The sequence below is a fragment of the Acartia tonsa genome, chromosome 6, assembly GCF_053477335.1.
Source record: "Acartia tonsa isolate MP-2025a chromosome 6, ASM5347733v1, whole genome shotgun sequence".
NCBI lineage: Eukaryota > Metazoa > Arthropoda > Copepoda > Calanoida > Acartiidae > Acartia > Acartia tonsa.
Window position 1 is genome coordinate 47851630 of NC_137265.1, and position 25385 is coordinate 47877014.

General features: G+C 33.3%; 2 protein-coding genes across 2 annotated transcripts in view; one reads left to right on the top strand and one right to left on the bottom strand.

Moving 5' to 3' along the window:
• Nucleotides 1-25385, top strand: part of dpa (disc proliferation abnormal) — a 142827-nt gene that overhangs the window by 47187 nt on the left and 70255 nt on the right. The gene's annotated exons all lie outside the window — the stretch shown is intronic.
• LOC145322841 (frizzled-2-like) lies at nt 792-25184 on the bottom strand. Its single transcript, XM_080165162.1, has 13 exons — nt 25002-25184; nt 24615-24674; nt 24220-24327; nt 21231-21455; nt 20340-20552; nt 14951-15026; nt 13790-13870; nt 12806-13184; nt 12505-12628; nt 11614-11745; nt 11184-11278; nt 10547-10704; nt 792-985 (listed from the first exon to the last, which is right to left on the bottom strand). Exons 1-13 carry the CDS (start codon nt 25063-25065, stop codon nt 946-948), a joined length of 1755 nt encoding a protein of 584 aa, XP_080021288.1. The 5' UTR covers nt 25066-25184; the 3' UTR covers nt 792-945.

Consider the following 25385-nt stretch of genomic DNA (forward strand, 5'->3'; position numbering starts at 1 on the left):
ACACCTTACTTTTAAAATTCTGTTGAGTAATTATTGAAAAAATTTATTTTTTTAACCTCGGTTTAATAAAAACTTTAGACCTAAATATTTTCTCAAACAGACATAAAAAACATGGGTTCATATATCCTACCTTTAGAATCAGAAAAATATTACGAATCCATTGTAAGCAAAATTGAAAAAAAGTAAAAAAATTAAAAAATGGCCAATTGTATTTTTTGTTCTGGCAACACTATCGTCTTCCCTTTTTTACCCCCTCTTTACCCCCCTATACCCCCTTCCCATTTTTATACTCAATTCAAAAGTTAAGACGTTGCCTGTACAATATAATATGATATTTTCATATAATTCCTTTTATTGTAGTTTATATACTATATTGTAAACTTTTTTTTTCAATTTTGCTTACAATGGATTCGTAATATTTTTCTGATTCTAAAGGTATATATGAACCCATATTTTTTTACTTGTGAAATGATAAAATTGAGTTCAAAGTTTTTATTCTCGTGGGTTTAAAAAAATCGATTTTTTCAATAATTACCTGACAGAATTGAAAAAGTAAGGTGTCAAATTAAAGATCTTACTATTTTTGTTCATAATGGCCATTTTCTTTCTTTTTTTTGTTGCATTTTAGTACCTTAAAACCGACTTAATTATTTTTTTTTAAAAACTTAAATTTCTTAAAAAATAAGAGGTCTACAAAAAAAAACGATTGCATATCTGAATTCTATGAAAAATTTTACATCTACTACTTACTAAAAGGACCGGCTAGCTATAAAAAAAAAGTTGATACAACTTCTTTCAAATTTTAAAAATTAAAGTATAACTTATTACTTTTAAATGTCTATCTTAATAAAGACTAGTTTTAAAAACTGTTTCTATTTGATTTAAAACAAACAAAACTAAAAGTAACTAAAATACAGTAAAAATGAAGATGAAGATATTTGAAAATCAAACGTAAGATTGTCGTCTAGGTATTCCACACAAACCTCTGAAAAAAGTAAAAGTAATTAAATATAAGAATTTATGTTTCTTTAAAGTTGATCAAATGTTGAATCACTTGGATCAAAAATAATTCAGGGATCAAAAGGGATAAGACAATAGCCGATAAATTGATGTACATCCCAAATCACCCCTTATGTAGATTAAAACGAATAAGAAAATGTCATTATAAACTTAGGGGAATGGTGTAATAAACAGCACAATGTGTAAAAAACACAGGATTATTAAATTAAAATGAATCTCCTTACTTTTAAAGAAAAGATTTGTCTTATATTTTTAAGTTTGGTACAATAGGTCTACTTCCCGTTTGGCCAGGGAGATAGAGGTCATTAGTCTGTTTATTACAATAGTCCACAAAGTTGTATGTTTTCTTGTTTGTTGGCTCAACAACTTTGGGGACTTTAATTGGATTTTTAATGGTTCCTAACTATGTAGTTGTGTAAAAGTTTTCTATCAATATTTTTATCTACAAAAGGGGTAATTCTGTTTATCATCATTGGGGTTGTACATCAATATATCGGCCATGGTCTTTGGGGACTTTAATTGGATTTTATTGGTTCGAAGCCGGCAGTGTCAAAGATTTTTGCCGATAATTTTGATCTACAAAAGAGGTAGTTTTGTTTATCCTCACTTGGGATACATATTAATTTATCATTCATTGTCTTATCCCTACAGAAAGAGTGAAAGTGGCTAATCTTCCTCTATATATTGCCTCTCAGCCTTTCCAAACTAGATATTAAGGAAATGGGTTTTCACGTAGAAACTTTGTTCAAAATCTAATAATTACATTCAAGCTTTTATACACTTTCTAACCCTTTAGGATTACTTTAATAAAAATGCTTTTATGAAAGTAATGTCTTTTTGAAAGCAAATGTTATCAAAATAATAAATAACAATATAACAATCCAATTAAAAAGTATATCTAAATTAGCCATTTAATCAAATATTTTATTACAGTCCAAAAAGTGCTTCAATTAAACTTAATTTCATGAACGTAAATTAAGTGTCTTTATTTGCAGAATGTCTTATAAAATCAAAAGATATTATTTTTCTAAAACTACGTCGACTTAAAAAAAAATCACCCAGTGGTAAGTGATAAAGGGAGAGGTCATTTTCTAGTAAATCCCGTAAAGGTGTGTGTTATAAGGCCTAAAAATAGTAGTAGAACGATAAGGTGCTCTAGATATTTGTATTTCCTATTGAATAGAACAATAGGGAAGAAATTTTTTTTTTTTTTTTTTGATAACCGTACCTGGAATATCTGAAATTTCTATCAAATGCTTTGTTTGGCTCAAACTGACACAAATAAAAAAAAATATAATTATAATAAATCAACCTGTAAAGAATGACTTCTTCCTTTGTTTAATGGTATAGATTGTTCTTAACCTTTACCTTGTACCTATAGAAAACATTATTATTATAATTATATTTTTTTTTAATTTTTGTCAGTTTGAGCCAAACAAAGCGTTTGATAGAAATTTCGTATTTTTTTTAGATAATCCAGGTACGGTTATCAAAAAAAAAAAAAAATTTCCCTATTGTTCTATTCAATAGGGAATACATATATCTAGAGCACCTTATCGTTCTACTACTATTTTTAGGCCTTATAACACACACCTTTACGGGATTTACTAGAAAATGACCTCTCCCTTTTTAAAATCAAATAGTTTTTCAAAGAATCCTATTTCTATTTGAAAGAATTTTTTTAAGCATTTAATAATTCCAGTGACAGTAAGGTAAAATACCCTAAATTACGAGGAAAATTAATTTTTAGTAAATTGTTCTATCCATGTATCCATAGACGTCCAAGAAGAGGAGGGGGAGTATTATCTAACTTGCAACCCCCCTATAAATTTTAGAAAATACATTACATTAGCCCCCTCAAACCTTTAAACCCTCATCTTACCCCCCTCAAAATTGCTTGGCTATCCTTGCATGTCATTATGAAAAGGTATGTTGTCCTATCCCTGAATCCCTGAAATATTATGGATATGGGCTGAAAGTGTCCTATCCCTGTATCCCTGAAATATTATGGATATTGGCTGAAAGTATCTTATCCCTGTATCCCTGAAATATTATGGATATTGGCTGAAAGTATCTTATCCCTGTATCCCTGAAATATTATGGATATGGGCTGAAAGTATCTTATCCCTGTATCCCTGAAATATTATGGATATGGGCTGAAAGTGTCCTATCCCTGTATCCCTGAAATATTATGGATATTGGCTGAAAGTATCTTATCCCTGTATCCCTGAAATATTATGGATATGGGCTGAAAGTGTCCTATCCCTGTATCCCTGAAATATTATGGATATTGGCTGAAAGTATCTTATCCCTGTATCCCTGAAATATTATGGATATGGGCTGAAAGTGTCCTATCCCTGTATCCCTGAAATATTATGGATATTGGCTGAAAGTATCTTATCCCTGTATCCCTGAAATATTATGGATATGGGCTGAAAGTGTCCTATCCCTGTATCCCTGAAATATTATGGATATTGGCTGAAAGTATCTTATCCCTGTATCCCTGAAATATTATGGATATGGGCTGAAAGTGTCCTATCCCTGTATCCCTGAAATATTATGGATATTGGCTGAAAGTATCTTATCCCTGTATCCCTGAAATATTATGGATATTGGCTGAAAGTATCTTATCCCTGTATCCCTGAAATATTATGGATATGGGCTGAAAGTATCTTATCCCTGTATCCCTGAAATATTATGGATATGGGCTGAAAGTGTCCTATCCCTGTATCCCTGAAATATTATGGATATTGGCTGAAAGTATCTTATCCCTGTATCCCTGAAATATTATGGATATGGGCTGAAAGTGTCCTATCCCTGTATCCCTGAAATATTATGGATATTGGCTGAAAGTATCTTATCCCTGTATCCCTGAAATATTATGGATATTGGCTGAAAGTGTCCTATCCCTGTATTCCTGAAATATTATGGATATGGGCTGAAAGTGTCCTATCCCCTGTATTCCTGAAATATTATGGATAAATGGGCTGAAAGTGTCATATCCCTGTATCCCTGAAATATTATGGATATGGGCTGAAAGTATCTTATCCCTGTATCCCTGAAATATTATGGATATTGGCTGAAAGTATCTTATCCCTGTATCCCTGAAATATTATGGATATGGGCTGAAAGTATCTTATCCCTGTATCCCTGAAATATTATGGATATTGGCTGAAAGTATCTTATCCCTGTATCCCTGAAATATTATGGATATTGGCTGAAAGTATCTTATCCCTGTATCCCTGAAATATTATGGATATGGGCTGAAAGTGTCCTATCCCTGTATCCCTGAAATATTATGGATATTGGCTGAAAGTATCTTATCCCTGTATCCCTGAAATATTATGGATATTGGCTGAAAGTGTCCTATCCCTGTATCCCTGAAATATTATGGATATTGGCTGAAAGTATCTTATCCCTGTATCCCTGAAATATTATGGATATTGGCTGAAAGTATCTTATCCCTGTATCCCTGAAATATTATGGATATGGGCTGAAAGTGTCCTATCCCTGTATCCCTGAAATATTATGGATATTGGCTGAAAGTATCTTATCCCTGTATCCCTGAAATATTATGGATATGGGCTGAAAGTGTCCTATCCCTGTATCCCTGAAATATTATGGATATTGGCTGAAAGTATCTTATCCCTGTATCCCTGAAATATTATGGATATTGGCTGAAAGTATCTTATCCCTGTATCCCTGAAATATTATGGATATGGGCTGAAAGTGTCATATCCCTGTATCCCTAAAATATTATGGATATTGGCTGAAAGTGTCCTATCCCTATATTCCTGAAATATTATGGATATTGGCTGAAAGTATCTTATCCCTGTATCCCTAAAATATTATGGATATTGGCTGAAAGTGTCCTATCCCTATATTCCTGAAATATTATGGATATTGGCTGAAAGTGTCCTATCCCTATATTCCTGAAATATTATGGATAAATGGGCTGAAAGTGTCATATCCCTGTATCCCTGAAATATTATGGATATGGGCTGAAAGAATATTATCCCTGTATCCCTGAAATATTATGGATATGGGCTGAAAGTTTTTCCTGGGATAATCTCTACTGTAGAGGAATTAAAGAAAATGGATCCTCACAAACTAAGGTTGTCATAACATAATTTTACTCAAATATGTGCAATAAAAAGGGTAATAGTTAATTATTTCTTCGTATTATAAACTGCTTTCCGCGGACATAGAATGTACAATTATAAGATTAAAACCAGTTTTTTAGCCCCGAAGTGCCGAAGGCACGGGCTAAAAAAATGATGCATGAGAACCGGTTCCTGTCCACCGGATTCAAATGAATATAAGAAAAATAATTAAGGTTTTCCTTATTCATTGAATTAGAACAAATGGAAAGCCAGAATTAATCAAATAGGAATTTTACTCTTTCTTAGCCCTCAAGTCTGTCTAAGTCCAAGTAGTCTAGCCGTTTAAAAGATATTAAGAAACACATGGATAATACATAAACATTATTACTAGCGGATAAGCCCCTAGAGGCCTCTGTTTAGTTTTAGTCTTAAAAATAATAAGTAAAAAATTGTAGGGGGGGCATTTTTTTAGGTGCGATTTATCTAGGAATGTTGGTTGTATTCTTCCCCAAAATAGCTTTAAACCTACCCAAGACCTGTGCTTCACTGTAAAGGAGAATCATATCAGTTCAGCGGATAGCGCGATCCTTCTATACAGACAGACACACAGATCCTGTTACTTTATTAAAAGAATTAAAGTATTTTTTAGTTATCTCTTTATCATATTTGTAAAGTCCAATTGTCGTTTTCTTTTCCAATGCATGGCATAGTATACAAACTATCAAAGAAGATACAAAAGTATTGTAACAAGTATTGCTAAAATTTTGTAACAAAAAAAATTATCAAATATTATTAAGTTCGAAGGCTTTTTGGCTTAAATACTTACAATAAAATGATAAATCATTAAAAAAATTGTAGCCATGAAATGTTTTTAAATTAGGTTTTTGTCAAAAATGTAATAGTTCCTTAAAAAGGTCAGCGCAATACCTAGGTTTAATAATTTTTTTCTAAAAAGAAAAAAAAGGCCCATGAGTTTTGGTCCAGACACAGTCATATTTTTATACAGTGTAGTCAAACTTTAAAAGCAGTATCTGTAATTCCGCCCCCATACCAATTACAAAACCTAACATGTCCTACGATATTGGACTACTTGTATAAAAACTATTAAGTGTGCCACATTCTAACCTATCGACCTGGCAAATATTAACAAAATATCAAATGCATTAAACTTAATTTTATAGATAATCATAAACTTTTATAAACATAATATGTTCTTAAGTTAACGATGTTTTTATATCATTATGTAAATGTTGTAAGGTTTTAATTATAAAGGGTAACTGAGTTTTCTATGGGTGTTCAACAATTCTACGCTTAAAATTAGGGTTGGCAATCCGAATCCGGAATCCGTTTTTTAATAGCGGATTCAGATTCTTAATTGGCAGGCTAAAATTAGCGTCTTGGGCTTTTTCTTTTAATTCCCCCCTTTTTGAAGGCAAAGATTATCATCTTTATGGGTATATAATATCTTTTAAAATCTGGTTCGATTATCGGAAGTGAATTATAGAGAACACCAAGAACATAAATTTTTAGGACATATGTAGCACTTAAATTTTTAATTTTTTTAAAAAGCCTTTTAAAATATTGCTAAAATCCGGAATCCGAATCCGCCAAAAATAAGAATCCGAAACCGCGGAAAATCCGCCATTTTTTTTGGAAGGATTCTGGTAAGAATCCTAATTCAGTCCAAAAATTTGACGGATTGCCATCACTACTTTAAATATTCATTTTGTATAATCGTACAAGCAAATAATAGATAAATAATGTTATTATAGGCATAGTGCTTTTTATTTTCATAGCATTGCAAAAGTTTAAAATCGATAGGACTTTTCAAACACAATAAAATTAAAGCTTTTAAAAATTATATTTCGAATTAGACTTGGAACACATATTTTATAAAATTAAACATATAATAGTTATTTCTCGCATCGTATCATAAACAGCTTTCCGCGGATATAGAATGTACAATTATAAGATTAAAACCAGTTGTTTAGCCCTGAGGAGCCAAAGGCACGGACTAAAAAAAACTTGTTAAAATCTTATGATTGTACATTTTTATATTCGTAGAAAGCAGGGTATAATACGATGCTAGACATAGTTTTTTCGTATGGATGAGAACCGGTACCTATCCACCGGATTCGAATGAATACGAGAAACAAAATTACACAAACATACACAAATATTGGCTGAGTTTGAATAAAATGATCGAAAGCCAAGAATTCAGGAAATATAAGGATTGGACAAAAGCCGATGTTGAATCAAAAGGGGGGAAGTTTTGACACATTTGCGTAAACAGTGAGTATGGGCTTTATATTTGGACTGAGAGGATAGGCTATTTCGTATAAAATCATTCTTATGGAATGAATTTACCCATGTTTTGAGATTTTTTGGATAGGTCTCCAGGTTCAGGAGCTGCAGGCCTCCAGCAGGTTTCTGGACAGGTTAAAAAATTACATATCAAAAAATTTATCATATAAGAATGATTTTATCTCTAATAACCTATCCTCTCAGTCCAAAGATAAAGCCTATACTTACTGTTTACGCAAATGTGTCAAAACTTCCCCCCCCCCTCTTTACAACAATGCAATGGATATATTATTACATGGATCTTACAACAGATTTTCATGTTCTCTAATGAAGTGAAACTTGCAGCGGGCTATCATAACGAAACGCCCCATCCACCCCCTCCCGGCCTCTACAATAAATGAGTTCCATGTTAATAAGCCAAATTAATGATAATTTTTCCCTTGTCTTAATATCGTATACCTAGTCTACACCCATTTTTATAACACTATTTACCCACAAAATTAAACTATATACTATAGGCGAATCAAACTTTATGGTAATATTTTTAACTGTCAAATGCCCTTTCCCTAAATCCCTGATGTCTCACAACCAGACTAAAAATTTCAATATTTGGCCCCTCCTACCATTTCAAGCCTCATTATTCCACCAGTTTTCTTTTACTTCCCTTTTTCATAAATACATAAATATTGATACATAAAGTTTTTGAAGCACTTACTCTTATTCGTTGGCTTTAAACTTTTGGGAACTTTAAATAAATTTATTCGTTTGATTAAACGTTTCTAGCCATAATCTTTATCTACAATAAGGAGGGTAACTTGGGGTTAACATAGATTTATCGTCCAATGTCTTATCCCTTAAGATCACTGCCCTTATTGGAATTTCAACATTATGTGCCATCATTTTCGCTAATACAGATATAACACAATAATCTAAAGGGAGAAAACAATTGCAGATAAATTGATGTCCCTTCACAATAAGTATTCACAAAATTATCACACCTCTAGATTACAATTAGCGGTTGAATTGAACCATTTGGACACTCAACTTTAAGAACAAACAAATAAAATTCTTTTAAAGTTGTCAAGCTAACAAATAAGAAAACATTAATGTAAAACTTTTGGGACGAGTTAAATAAACTGCCCAATATTCCCTCCCTCCCTGGGAATAATAACATCAGACCAACAGAATTACAAATTATTACAACAGCATAAAATGCTTATTCATCCATGTTTTCCTCATATAAGGGGGGGTTTTTAATGCAACCATCTCGTAATCAGTGAGCAAATGGTACTTAGAATTCAAATTTTGATCTGGAATTTTGCATGAGTAATCATTGGATGGTCTATTTTCCCTAAATTGAACAAAAGTTGGAAAAGTAACGGCTAACGGCTGGCGGCTCAGCAGTTAAGCCATTTTTAAAACTATTTTCAAGGGAAATCATCACAAAACCTTTCTTCACATAATACTCTATGCTGCTCCAAAACGTTTTCAAACTGTTCTAGCCGCTAGTTGCTGGTACTAGAAATCTAAAAATGTTTTTTTTGTATCATTTCACATGATTTAAAGCAAAAATAATGCAACCATCTCGTAAAATGGCACTTAGAATTCGAATTTTGATCTAAACTTTTGCATGAGTAATCCTTGGTAGGTCTATTTTCCCTAAATTGAACAAAAAGTTGGAAAAGTAACGGCTGGCGGCTCAGCCGTTTAGCCGTTTTTTGCCTATTTTCAGGGTAAATTCATCATCAATTACGTAGGAATCAACTATAAAACATATTTTTGGTTTAATTCATGTTAAATAATAGCAATAACCATTTTTGAAACTTCTAGTACCAACAGCTACCGTCTAGAACCGTTTGATAGCATTTTGGAGTGGCAACGAGAATAAGGTGGAGATGGGTTTCGTGAATAATTTTTACTATAGATATCCAAAAAATGGCAAAACTGCTGAGCCGCCAGCCGTTAGCCATTACTTTTCCAACTTTTTGTTCGATTTAGGGAAAATAGACCTACCAAGGATTACTCATGCAAAATTTTAGATGGAAATTCGAATTCTAAGTGCCATTTGCTCACTGATTACGAGATGGTTGCATTAAAAACCACCCCCCCCCCCTTTATGGCAAATTTGCCCTAATATACTAATTTATTAGCGAATAGGATAATATGCAGAAGTGATGACACACCAATTTCAGCATCATACCCGATTCAATAAACATTCAATATTTTTGAGTTATATTTATTTTTCTTTATTTTTTTCCGCTGGTCCAATATCTCTGTATAATCTTTAGCAAATCACGTGTACAAACTATAATTTCAAAAGTAAAAGATTTTTATCTTTTTTTAGTCTTTAAAACAGGTTAATATTTAGTAATATGAAGAAGTTCTTTCTACTTAGAAACTTAACAACGGCTATAGTAAAAGGTTTGTACCATTAGCGCGAAAATTGAGAATTCGATCTACCTACTGATTTAAAATTAAAATGAATTATAAGATTTGCTCATCTATCATGGCAGAGAAAATGAGTTCATACTGTTAAAATTCAATATTTCTATGAGATCAGATTATGAGGCTGTTATGTTAAGGGCGTGTAAGGAAAATGAGAATGCTTTAGCTCATTTTAAGGCATAACTTACTGTGAAACAGTTAACACTTAATAGTTTATAACCATTAAAACACCTAGGTACTGTTGTACTCATTTTTAATAAGATTTTAGCCGGATAAGTTTTCTTTAGAAGAAATCTGACTTTCGGTTTATCTAATTTTTTAGGTATAATTCTTGGATCACAGATGAAAAATTCTTCGATTAATATGCATGTAAAAGCCAAAATTTCTCAGGGATGGAGGTGGCATTTGGCTGTGTATTACAATAGTCTCGAAAGTTTTATTATAACTTTACTTATTGGTTTGCTTATGAACTTTGGTGACTTTTTCTGAATTTTCATTAGTTGGTTCATTAAGTTGAGTGTCCAAACGTTTTAACCAAAAATTCTACAGAAGGAGTAATTTAGTGTAACATCATTGTGGATGCACATCAATTTATCGGCCATTGTCTTATCCCGTTAGATCTCTTAAATTTCTAAAACCCGGTAATATACAAGTGTTTAAGAAAAAAATATTACCTAAAAAAATTTAGCCAGGTCTGCAAAGTTTTCTCCGTCCAGACCCAGAAACCAGAAAATATTCCAATCATCATAATCATGAGATATTTGATCATGTACACGGTGAAGTCTGGGCGAGGAGTTGAACCCGAGTACTGAGACCGGGGTGGACATGGAATCTGAAATAAATCATTCATGTTGATTGTTTACAATAATTTTTAATGAATATGGACCAATCAATCAATCAAATATTCCTCATTGCCAATACCTGTTACTGACCAATCAATCAATCAAATATTCCCACCTGTCAATACTTGTTACTTACCTAACACTAGGCCAATCAATCAATCAATCAAATATTCCTACCTGCCAATACTTACTTCTGACCTACTACTGTATAAATCAATCAATCAAATATTACTACTTGTCAATACTTGTTACTGACCTACCACTAGACCAATCAATCAATCAAATATTCCTTCCTGTCAATACTTGTTACTACAACTAGACCAATCAATCAATCAAATATTTCTACCTGCCAATACTTGTTACTGTCCTACCACTAGACCAATCAGCCAATAAATAAAATATTCCTACCTATCAATACTTGTTACCGACGAACTACCACTAATCTAATCAATCAATTAAATATTTATACCTGCCAATACTTGATGTAAAGAGGATCTCTGCAGATGCTGTCCTGCCACTGGACCATCCAGGCGGACAGGTAGTGTTGCTCGTAAAACAAACATGCTGAAAATGATTCAATAGGTATTAGTTGAACTTTATAGAAAATTGAATTTAAAATACTCAAATAACTCCTGAATAAGGCATTCATTAGGTATTAGATTAAAATGTATTAGATTTGGCTTCATTGAAAACAATAACAAAATATCATAAATTGGGATGAGATACGACTATATGAGGGATATTTTGAGTAAAGAACAAATCTTAGTTTAAGGCAATGGACGCTAAATTGTTATTTCACCCAAATTAACAAAATTTCCAATTAAAGACTTAAGACCATAACATTCTAAACATTTTTTTACAAATTGGCAAAAAAAAACCTCCATGAGTCCATATCTTACCTATGATAACACATTTAGGAATAGTGTATAGTATGGAGAATACTCCTATTCTTGCAATTAATTTCTCAAGTTTGTCCGTCTTCCCGCCATCTTGCTTCATCACTGTACGAATTTTAACCAACGAGAACAGGCCTGCAAATAAAAAAAATTATCAACTAGTTATGGAAAAATTTACAGCAGTTATTATTTTCTTGGACCTTTTATCAATGGATATTTTAAACCCCCAGTAGACAAATAAAGCATTTTTCAGTATGGCTTCGAAATACGATTAATATCAGCTGCATTAAAAACTGTCCTAGGCCTACTGAAAAATCAGGAATAGGATCGTGATATATCCAGTTTTCTACGAATATAAAAATGTAAAATTATATTGGGGCTAAAAAAAAACAGGTTTTAAACATACAATTACAATTATACATTTTTATATCAGCGGAAAGCTGTCTATGGCAGTATGACTTCGAAACAGATTATTATCATCTTGATTAGAACCGGTTCTCAGAAAAATATGTATCGTATCATATTATAGACAATTTATTACGAATAATAAATAGAAATTATAAGATTTATTTTAGTTTATTTAGCCCCGAGGGGCAGAAAAGCTGTCTATAATACGATGCGATAAATAACCATAATCATGATAATATAAGATTTATGAAGAGAAAAATTACATCCAAAAATTTTGAAAAAATTAGTGTGTGTGGGTAGGAAAATTACTCAAAATTAGATATTGAAATAAAAACCTAATTAATAATATTTTATCTAGTTAGACCAAATATTAACAAAATATTAAGAAAACTCTTGTAAAAACCATTAGGTATATAGATATAAATCAGGAATAGGTCAATTGAATATTAAATTCTACCTTAATTACCTCATAATAATAATAATTACCTAGTAGTAGGAATATTGTACCAATAGTAACATATACAAATAGTGGGGCTAGAACCAGCCACCTCATACTCCAAACGTCCCACAAACCGACAAAACAGGTTCCAGAAAGGATATCTCCCTCAACCTGTAATAAAAAAAAGATAACATACATAAATATCTCAACTTAATAAAAGCTTCAAATGCAAATAATATGATACTTTAAAGAGTAACTGATATTTTAGACAGGCGAAAGATTTTTTAAAATTAAAAATTAGGTAACTATAAAGTTAATGATTTTTTTTATTTTAACTTTCTCTCTTACCTTTCTGATAACCTGGACTACAATAGTAATAATGGCTGGCACTCCCCAGGCCACACAGTGAAACCACTGTGACTGCGAATCAATGGCCTCCTGGCCCCACTTCAAGGAGGCCGACAGGAACCAGCAGACTGTCAACATGACCCACCAAATACTTCCGGCCATCAAGAAAAAGTAAATGATCATAAATAGAATTGTACACCGCCAATCGTCAAGAAAACCCTGGCGGATTGTCCGCTCTTTGACAAGGTTAGGTTTGGGCGAGTCTTGCTGGGCGTCGCAGGCAATTTCGTCGCCCATGCTGAAGCCGATGACAAAGCCGACGGCGACCATGGCAAAGCAGGCGGAGAGGTAGATGATTGGTCGTTCTGGATATGCAAATCTAAAAGAAAACAGAATTATCAGCTTACTAAAGTTAATTTAAATAGGATTTGATGTCTGCAATAAAATTCCAACAACTTTTTACTTACCTAATTTTTCTATTCGTCGATTTGTCAGTCCGTTTGAAAAATTGGCTATGGGATTAGATTAACTCAGCCTCTATATAAAATAGGCGTCTGAATTATTTTCTGAAGAAACCAATGACCAATGAGCAACTGCCCTAAAACTAGGGTTTATCTCGCAGGCCATAACGATACGGTTTGAAGTAAAAAAAGTAATATTCTCTTTCACCCACTTTTTCCGTAAGTTCATTAATTTTAATTGATGATGACTCTAGGGGGCTCGGTGTCGCTTTGGGTACTAGACCTTTTCACTCACCTTGAAACATACTCCGCTTATGATAACGATGTAAAGCGTCCATTCGCACTAACTATTTACGTCGCGCATCTGACATAGCAGCAGTATGAACCATTTTTAACGTCTTTAGTTATGATGCAGTGTGGGACCGAAATTCGAACCTTTTATCACCTTCCCGACGACGAGCAGATGCGCTATGTGTTTAGCCAAGGTCGCGGGTTAAATTTAAATTCATCTAAAGATGTGTACCTTGATGTGTCGATGATGAATGATAAAACAGTAAACAAACAGGAGATGAGACAAACTGTGGACCAGGTACCCAACCAATATCTAAATAATAATGATAATACAGTAAACAAACAGGAGATGAGACAAACTGTGGACCAGGTACCCAACCAATATCTAAATAATAATGATAATACAGTAAACAAACAGGAGATGAGGCAAACTGTGGACCAGGTACCCAGCCAATATCTAAATAATAATGATAATACAGTAAACAAACAGGAGATGAGACAAACTGTGGACCAGGTACCCGGCCAATAACTAAATAATAATGATAATACAGTAAACAAACAGGAGATGAGACAAACTGTGGACCAGGTACCCAACCAATATCTAAATAATAATGATAATACAGTAAACAAACAGGAGATGAGACAAACTGTGGACCAGGTACCCAACCAATATCTAAATAATAATGATAATACAGTAGGTAAACAAACAGGAGATGAGACAAACTGTGGACCAGGTACCCAACCAATATCTAAATAATAATGATAATACAGTAAACAAACAGGAGATGAGGCAAACTGTGGACCAGGTACCCAACCAATATCTAAATAAATAATAATATTTTAGTTCAGATGATGTATCCCTTCCTCTAACAAAATATCAATATCTCAATGTATCCGTGTTGCAGGATCGAGGCCGGGTCCAGCAACTACCTGCACAACCAGCTACAACTGTTTTATCTATTGCCAAGATTATTATGTTTATCATATTATGTTTGTTTTATTGATTATGATCATATGACCACAATTTTAATAAAATAAGATCATGTATTCATATATGCATATTATCCTTTCCAGATGAGGTTTTAGTTTTGGTCTTATAAAATGTGTGTTTATATTTCAGTATGATCATTGATAACAATGCTTATTAAGAATGGCTGAAAAGTATGGCGTCGTTCACTAGGCTGATTCCCAAATTAGCCGTTTTGTGCCTATTTAACACTCTCCTCCCTTCCTGAAACATTCATGTGCTTTTACAAGCTTGTAAATAATTCGTGCAAAAGCTAAAAAATATAAATTAAATGTAACCAATGATATTCTACTAGAAAAATGAAAACAAAATAGTTTTTTTTTACATTTGCTAATTCCATGTGCCTAAGAAATTGTAAAATCTAACCTGCTGAATTCCATTTGCTCTTCAGTAAAAAACATTTTGTTACAGGGTGCCCCACAATTTTCTACGGTCTCGTTTCCTAGAATAAATATATTTTGTTAAAGGGTGCCCCACAATTTTCTACAGTCTCGTTTCCTAGAATTAATATATTTTGTTACAGGGTGTCCCACAATTTTCTACAGTCTCGTTTCCTAGAATTAATATATTTTGTTACAGGGTGTCCCACAATTTTCTACAGTCTCGTTTCCTAGAATAAGTAGATTTTGTCAAAGGGTGTCCACAATTTTCTAATGTTTGTTTCCTAGAATATACTTTTAATAAAGTAACAGGATGTGTGTTTGTCTGTTTGTTCCGAAGAATCTCGCTAACCGCTGAACCGATCGGGTTTTCTCCTTAACAGGGTAGCTTCTGATAGGTCCCAGGAAGGTTTGTAACTACAGTATGACCCTCGAAGAAGTATTTTTTAGCATCTGCAGCCCTTATTTATCAATGAATCATCAAAAAATGTATATGTCCTTGTTCTCTATAGATTTCCACATAAGTAGATATAAAAATATTTTTTTTACCTCCATTAACACCGGAGATTTTTAGAGCTAAAGTTTTGAAAAATTGACTGAGGAAAAAGTAACTTTTAACATGAAACGACTTTTTTAGCAAAATTAAGGTAGAAATCCTTTTATTTTTGTTACTAGCAGAAACTTTATACAAAAATGAAATAAAAAATTTAGGTTTTGAGAAAAAAGCATTTTTTTACACATATTTTTTGAGTCTTTTTAGTTTAATGATATTTTGAAAAACTTACTTAGTAGGCAAAATTGTTTTAGATTTAAAAAACAAACAAATCTTTATGAATATAGCAGGAAAATTGTTTTTGTTTCATAATCCTAACTTTAATAACAAAAAAGTTATAAAGAAAATAAAATTTCAACATAATGATTTTTTAGTATAAAAAGCTTAATCAACCCCCTATTAAATGATTGAGATGTCAGAAAAGGGGGCGGGGCAACTGTCATAATTAATCCTTTTCATAAATAAGGGTAAATAAATAACCTAAAATTTGCAAAATCAATTCATATAGTAGTATTTTTTTGCCATAAAAAATTTATATTTTTTGGTGTAATAAAAAAGAAATAATTAGTTAACTTGTTTTTCTTTGTGTATCATTATTCAGTTGCCAGAAAAACATAATATAACGATCCAAAAAATAAGAGAAACAAAAAAAATAACATCCAATAATTATGAGGAACTAGGGCAGGAGGTACTTCTTGAAGTACTGGGGGATATTGACGTCCCTCCCCTTACCAGTCACCCTTCCTTCCAGGGATATGGAAGGTTTGCGTAGGACTAACTATCCTACCTGTAAAAATCCCAACAGTTAGCGAAAACACCCACAGAACCTCAAACACTTATGGCTTTCACACAGCCAGAGGTGTACATGAAACAAGAACTGTTGGAACTGATGCTCAGTTTACTGAGAATATGAAAGATGATGGTCAAATCCGAAAGGAAGCTATCAACTTGATGACAGGACCAATAAGTTCTAAGCAAAGCTGTAAGATAGGAACCTGGAATGTTAGAACAATGTATGAGTCAACTAAAACAGCCCAAGTAGTTAAAGAAATGACAAGTTACAATATTGGAATACTTGGAATTGCGGAATGTAGATGGACAGGACAAGGACAAACTACAACCAAAGATGGCCACCTAATACTTTATTCTGGTCATGAAAGCCAACATATGTATGGTGTTGCTATAATTATTCAAAAACGACATGTCAATTCACTAATAGACTGGAAACCTATATCAGACAGAATAATTAAGGCTAGATTCCAATCAAGGCATTGCAAGTTGACTATTATCCAATGCTACGCCCCAACAAATGACAAAGATGGAGAAGTAAAACAAGAGTTTTATGATCAACTGCAATCAATCAGAAACTCAGTACCCAAACATGACATGTGCCTAGTTCTTGGAGATATGAATGCTAAAGTAGGAACTGACAGGACTGGAGTGGAGAACGCAATGGGACACTTTGGTATAGGTACAAGAAATGAAAATGGAGAACTTTTAATTGAATTCTGTTTAAATAATGATATGGTTGTAGGAGGTACACTATTCCAACACAAAAACATTCACAAATATACCTGGACAACGCCTGATGGACAAACAAGAAACATGATTGACCACATTATGATCAATAGAAAATGGGTCAAGTCAATGCAAGACTGTAGGAGTTACAGAGGAGCCGACATATTTAGTGACCATGAACTAGTTGTCAGTAAGATTAAATTAAAGCTGAAGCGTACTGGCCATGATAAAAAGAGTGAGATTGGTAGACAATATGATTCTTCAAGATTAAAGGACCCTGTGATAAAGAATGAATTTGTCTTAAAACTCAGAAATAGATTTCAAGTCTTAGAGGACCTAAATGACGAGACTGAGATCACATGGACTTCAATTAAAGAAAACTTTCAATCTACTGCTAAGGAAATCCTAGGACACAAGAAACCAGAGAAAAAGGACTGGATCTCTGAAGAAACATGGATCAAAATAGAAGAGAGAAAGAAGCTCAAAAACAAAATCCATAATGCTCAACATTTGGCTGACATGAGCAATTTAAAAGCTGAATATACTGCTAAAGACAAAGAAGTCAAAAAGTGCACAAGGAAAGACAAGAGAGATTACATTGACAATCTGGCTGAAAAGGCCCAAAGAGCAGCTGACTTTGGTAACATGAAAACAGTATACAACATAACCAAGCAATTAAGTGGCAAATATAGCAAAAAGAGTGGTGAAACTATCAGGGCTAAAGATGGTAAATTACTCACTACAGAAAAAGAAGTTGCTGAAAGGTGGAAATCACATTTTGAAGAAGTGTTGAATAGACCTGAACCAGAAATTACTGCTGAACCAGAACCAGGACATGAAATAGACATAGACACACGACCACCAACTATTCAAGAAGTTAAAGCTGCTATACATAGTCTAAAGAATGACAAAGCACCAGGACCTGACTTGATAACTGCCGAAATGCTTAAGGCAGACATAGATCTTTCTGCTAGGACTCTAACTGATCTCTTTGGTAAAATTTGGAGGCAAGAAAAGATACCAACGGACTGGTCTAAAGGTATAATCATAAAACTACCTAAGAAGGGAGATTTGAACAATTGTGATAATTGGAGAGGAATTATGCTGCTTTCTATCCCAAGCAAGGTCCTATGTAAAGTTATTTTAAACAGAATTGATGAGAAAATTGACAATAAACTAAGAGAAGAACAAGCTGGATTCCGTGCTGGAAAGGGCTGTGTTGACCAAATTTTCACCCTTAGGACGGTTATTGAACAATGTGTTGAATTTAACAAGCCACTCCATGTAAATTTTGTTGATTTCTCTAAGGCCTTTGACTCCATACACAGACAAACACTTTGGAAAATACTAAGAAGTTATGGTATACCTGAAAAGATGATAATTATGATAACTAAATTCTATGACAACTTCCAAGCCTGTGTTTCAGTTGGAAACAATAAGACATCTGATTTCTTTAGAATAAGCACTGGAGTTAGACAGGGATGCATTTTATCACCTATTCTATTTATATTGGTCATTGACTGGGTGATGAAGAAAACCACAGAGGACAAAAAACGTGGTCTCCAGCTGGGCATACTAGGACACCTAGAGGATCTGGACTTTGCTGATGACCTGGCACTGATTTCAGAAACAATCAAACATCTACAAGCTAAAACAGATAGACTAGTCAAATATGCAGGACAAGTCGGGCTCTTTGTCAATGTCAAGAAGACCGAAATTATGAATATACCTACAAACCCTGATCAAAATATAACAATAAATGGTGAACAATTGACACAAAGCAACAAATTCACCTATCTGGGGAGTGTTATCAGCAACGAAAATGGCTCAAAAGCTGATAATAAGACCAGGATTGATAAGGCTAGGGTTGCTTTCAACAGTCTACACAACGTTTGGAATTCAAAGAAACTTGCTCTGAAAACAAAAATCAGACTTTACAACAGTAATGTGAAATCAGTTCTTCTTTATGGAGCTGAATGCTGGAGAACTGTGAAAACTGAAACAAATCAACTTAATGCATTTCACAATAGCTGCCTAAGAAGAATTTGCAAAATATTCTGGCCAAACAAAATATCAAACATTGAGCTGCATGCTAAGACGAAGTGCAATAGTATTGAAGCAGAAGTGAAATATAAAAGACTAAGGTGGCTAGGACATGTGCTCAGAATGGAACAAAATAGGTTTCCAAAAAAGTGCTTAAAATGGAACCCCACCACTGGTAAACGTAAACGGGGACAACCAAAAATGACCTGGAGGCGGAGCACTGAAAAGGACCTCTTTGATTTGGAATTAACATGGGGAGAAGCTGAAGCACTTGCCAAAAAAAGAAATTCATGGAGGAACAAGGTGTCCGTATTCTCTGGACTCAACAGTCAAAAAGAGAGATGCGCCTGATGATGATGAATTATGAGGAACAAAAAAAGTCTTTTTCTCAGTCACTTTTTCAAAACTTTAGCTCTAAAAATCTCCGGTGTTAATGGAGGTAAAATTAAAATTTGTATATCTACTTATGTGGAAATCTATAGAGAACAAGGACATATACATTTTTTAATGATTCATTGAGAAATAAGGGCTGCAGATGCAAATAATACTTTTTCGAGGGTCATACTGTATTTTGGGGGAGGGTACCACCACCATCCCAAGAAAAATCACAAAAAATCGAAATTTTTACTTTTCTCTATTTTACGTAGAGTTCAACGCAACATAGATGCGTAAAATAACATGTCAAATGTATGTTTATGATCTAGGAGCAATACCGAGGAGGAGATGGACAAGATCATCAACTACATCAACAACCAAACCAATTTTATCCTGTATAAATATTTGATTATTATGTGCCTTTATGATAACTGCCTTATTGCATTTATTATGCTTACTGATATGAACATTTGTAATTCCAGAGAAGCCCTGGGGTTTTTAATATTTACTTCTGTGGCAGCTAAGTTTATGTGAATCTCGTTTTACAGATCCTAGGAGGATGGGAGCTTAGACGTTGCATTGTGTGTGTCCGCCTGCATTAAGCCCAGGTAGTGGTTTTATGCTATTTTCTCAATAGACATATTGGAAATATAAATAAAACATTTAAAGTGCCAATAAAGGCCTCTAGGGGCGTAGCCGCTAGTATATAGATATCTATTGTTACAGGGTGCTAAATTAATTTTATTAAAGCATACATTAAACTCCAATAGAACCATTAATGATGTATCTACTAATCGAGACTTTTTTTTATTCATTTCCTCCATCTTAGTCTATTACTTGTTAAAACTAAACACCAATAAAACTTATTGGAAAATCTATATATTACCTATGTAGATCTTGTATTCCCTTGCAGGTTCAACTTGAAGGTGGGCGGGACACTCAAACTGCATGCCAGCCCCGGGAAAGGTGGGCAGGGGGGACAGGGTACCCTGAGGCTTGGTGTTCGGCCAGTCAAGATGGCTGCTGGGGTCGGGTAGGTCATCAGCATTACCGTCAACGCATAGACGTTCTCGACTGTCACGTGGAAATCTACTGCAATCTAAAACATTATAAAGCCGTTATGTTCCCATTAGGAGCTCGGATCGTAAAAATGTTTTTATGTCAGATATCACAGTTAAACATCAGGTAATGAAGGATTTAATATTAAAGTATTTTTCATGGTTTAATGACAAAATTGAAATAGTCATTAAATTCTGTTTTGTCTTAATAGGTATATGTCTTGAATAATTAAAGGGGGGAGGCGGATGTGCCACTTTTTGAAACCAAAACTAAAAGACAACAAAGGAACTCAACTAAAAAAAAAGAGTTACAGGTCTGAGATTTTGCATGGCAGTTGTTTTATAAGGGTACAATATGGAACTGTGAAGAAACGGCGGCGCAACTGCCGAAAACCGCCGTTTCCCGCCGAATTTCTTTTGCAATTTATCGGCGGTTGCACCGCCGTTTCTTCACTGTTCCATATTGTAACCCTATAAAGCAACTGCTATGCAAAATCTCAGACCTGTAACTCTTTTTTTAGTCGAGTTCCTTTGACTTTTAGTTTTGGTTTCAAAAAGTGGCACATCCGCCTCCCCCCTTTCTAAAACAAAGGGCAAGGTACGTTTGAAAGAAAGATAAGTAACTTTTCAAATGTACTTAAATTATGCATTATATAGCTGAAATGTTTGAAAGAAACAGTACTCTTTAGAGAATACTCTGTCATTTGATTAAACATTACCTAAATACTGCGGCCACTCTACATTGAACTTATTCATAAGCTCCCTACATCCATTCTGTGCGGCCAGACATAGAGCCCTGCATGGCGGTACAGGCTCCTCTATAATTGTGCACACAGGTGCGTATACTGTGCACAGGAACCTGTGCAGGTACTTGGAACAGTCCATCCGCACCAGAGGTCCCCAGCGGTGGGTCTCCTTGTTAACTTCTTGTTGTGTGGTATGGCCTAAATATAAATATTATGTTAGTATGGCAGGTGTCCTAATTATAATCATATAGTTTTTTGAATAGTGATATGATTGAAATATTACAATGAAGTGTCAAGTGAAGCTAGAGGGGATATTTTATATGAAAAAATAAGTTTGTCTCGGATGATTCAAAATTGTCCAATTTTTCGAGAAAATGCAAAAAATGGTGGAAAATTTCTGCGAGAGCGGCGATTTCGCCGCCGTTTCTTCTCAGTTCAACATTGTACCTATTTGTAAAGCTGTAACTCTTTATTAGTGTCCATCTTAGTATATAAAATTCTCTATCTCTAAACAATGTTTTGGGTAATCATTTTTCAAATTGGCCCTTTAAAAGACAAGGACCAGTACATAAATTTAATCTATTTAGAATTATAATTCCGTTGTGTAAACAACGAATGATCAGCTGTGTAAAGATATTTGGGAATCAAATATAATAATATTTAGGTAAATGTATATGTTGATGTTTCAAGTAGAATTTAAATGTAAGATAACTTTTTTATTTATGCCTTCAACAACTTTAAAACTTATATCTAGAAAAGAAAAGTTTGTAAAAATTCTGTTTTTGTTATGGATCAAAACTGATTTCTTGAAAAATTATTGAGTCATCTAGCGGACATTTTTAGAACTACATATAATACAAATCAAGTTAACATCTACCAGGGAGGAAAGGGACATTGGACTGAAATTTACAAAGGTGCTTAATGATAACGTTTTCTCAACAACTATGGGAACTATTATTGAATTTTGATTGTTTGGTTCATGGGAAGTTTGGTGCATTTCAACCACTTATTGGTCCTTTAAAAGACAAGGACCAGTACATAAACTTACATTGATGAATTAGTCTTACAATTTCGTTATATAAACGTTATTCAGCTGTGTAAGGAAATCTGGGAATCAAATATATTTATATTTTGGTAAATGTATATTATGATGTTTCAAGTAGAATTAAAATGTAAGATAACTTATTTTATTTATGCCTTTAACAAATTTAAATTTACATCTAGAAAAGAAAAGTTTTATTAAAATTCTGTTTTTGTTATGGATTAAAACTGATTTGTTGAAAAATTATTGAGTCATCTAGCGGACATTTTTAGAACTACATATAATACAAATCAAGCCAATATATACCAGGAAGAAAAAGGAAATTGGACTGAAAGTTACAAAGGTGCTACAAGTTTAATGATAATGTTTTCTTAACAACTTTGGGGACTTTTATTGAATTTAAATTGGTTGGTTCACGAAATTTAGTGCTTTTACGTTTCAGACACTTTTTGTAATCTACAGAAGTGGTAATCATTATTTCAATTTATCAGACATTATCTTATCCCTATAGATCCCTGAGTATTCAATATATCAGAATTGGTCCTTTAAAAGACAAGGACCAGTATAAAAATTTAATTAATATTATAATGTCGCTATAAAACAAAGCAACAGCTGTGTAAAGAAATATGGGAATTTAATAAATTTATATCTTTAGGTAAATGAATATTTTGATGTTTAAAGTAGAATTGAAATGTAAGAAACTTAAATATTTATGCCTTAGATAACTTTAAAACTTACATCTAGAAAAGAATTTTTTTTGATAAATTCTGTTTCGTAATCGACCAAAACATGATTTCTTAAAACAATTATTGAGTCATCTAGCGGACAATTTTAGAACTACGTATAATACAAATTGGGGCAACATATACCAAGGAGGGAAGGTGCTAAAAGTTTTGTAACTTTATATTATTCGTTAGCTTAAAAAAAATAATTTACCCAAGGGGGAATATTATTCATAATCATTGGGATTGAACAATAATGCAACCATCTCGTAATCAATGTATAAATGGCACTTAGAATTCGAATTTTGATCTGAAATTTTGCATGAGTAATCCTTGGTCGGTCTATTTTCCCTAAATCGAACAAAAAGTTGGAAAAGTAACGGCTAACGGCTGGCGGAAGAGCCGTTTGGCCATTTGTTGGGTATTTTCAAGGGAAACCCATCACGAAACCTCTCTCCACATAATGCTCTTTTCCGCTCCAAAACGTTTTTAAACGGTTCTAGTCTGTAGTTACTGGTACTAGGAATCTAAAAAATGTTTTTTTTGTATCATATCACATGATTTAAAGCAAAAATATGTTTCAAAAGTTGATTTCTTCGTATTTTATGACAGATTTGCCCTAAAATTAGCCAAAAATCGGCTAAACGGCTAAGCCGTTAGCCGTTACTTTTTCAACTTTTTGTTCGATTTGGGGAAAATAGACCTACCAAGGATCACTCATGCAAAATTTCAGATCAAAATTCGAATTTTAAGTGCCATTTATACATTGATTACGAGATGGTTGCATTAACCCCCCCCCCCCTTTATTGCTCATTGTGTTTTAAAGATTCCTTATATCTACATAGAATAATAACATCCATAAAGGTAAAGCTAAACAAATGTAACAGACAAAAAACAGAGTTATTTGGTTGGCCTGGGCCTTCGGCTCCTCAAGCAAATAAAACTTTAATTAAGCTCAATATTATTCATTTTGATACCCGCGGAGGGCCTTTTATCTATAATACGATAAATAACTTTACTAAGGCTAAACAAAAATTTGCTATTTCATTGCCTTATTATCAAAGCCCAAATGAAAAATAAGAGCTATCCGTTACGGACAGACCGACCCAAATTATAGAAAATATCCTTGCCATCTGTTTCTCGGATTAACTTTACAATAAAGCTTTCCTGAAAAGCATAGATGAATAATCAAACTTACCTAATAGATTGGGCATAATTGTCATGTTGTACTGAATATTTGAGCATAGTTGGATAGTCATAGGTTCACATCTGTAGTTGTTACTATGTGCTGGTGCCCCAGGTAATCCTAGATATAATATATATATACTAAAGTAACAGGATGTATCATCATCTCTCTGTATGCCTGTTCACTATCATCTCGTAAACGGCAGCGCCGATCTTTCAGCAATGTTCAGGAAATATGAGTCCAGAGAAGGTCTTAGGATTTTTTGGGAAGGTTTGCAGATGATGCCCGGTGTAAATACATAATCCATCCCCCCCCCCCCCCTCTAAAAAATTAAGCATTTTTGTGGTTGAAAATATCTTTAATTATGAATAAACGACAATTACCGACTAACATAAATAGTTACATACCTCCAGGTGGACCAACAGCAGCCCTGGAGATTTGTGCGGCTGCCTGCGGAATTTCCAAGCCTGCAAATGGATAAGTTATAAGTGAAAATACTTTAATTTAAAAAATTGTCGAATTTTGTTATTCAGAACAGCTTTCCGCGGATATAAAAATGTACAATTATAAGATTAAAACCAGTTACGGGCTAACAAAACTGGTTTTGTTAACATGATTGTACATTTATATACTCGCAGAAAACTGGATAATAATTTTTTTCAGTATAGCTGACAAGCGGTTCTAATCCAGCGAATATTTATCGGTTTCGAAGCTATACTAGAATGTTTTCAATTTAAATAGATTATTGTGTCAAATTGACCTTCTGAAGCAATAAATCTATTGAATATTCTTACCTGAGTTGAGACATGGCTGAGATGTGATGAGAATAATAAAAACAGCCGCAAATAACATCTTCATGTTGTATACAATAAGTTTGTTAAAACTGGTCTAATATTTATGTACTGGTAACTTGGACTAATAATTTTCTACATACATTATTACATTTTGTTATAATTAACTTAATTCACGACATTGTCATTTCTGAAATACAAAAAAATACAAAATTATTACGACTATCAATACTGGTATTTTCATGATGAATTTAAAAGTGACTTTTCGCCAGTCAAAGTACTGTATATTAAAGGATAGTTCCATAGAATATTAAATAAGTTTTGTTAACTACTTTGCAGCGATTCTTAAATCAAGGGTTTATGTAAATGCAATTTAGTCTTAGTTCG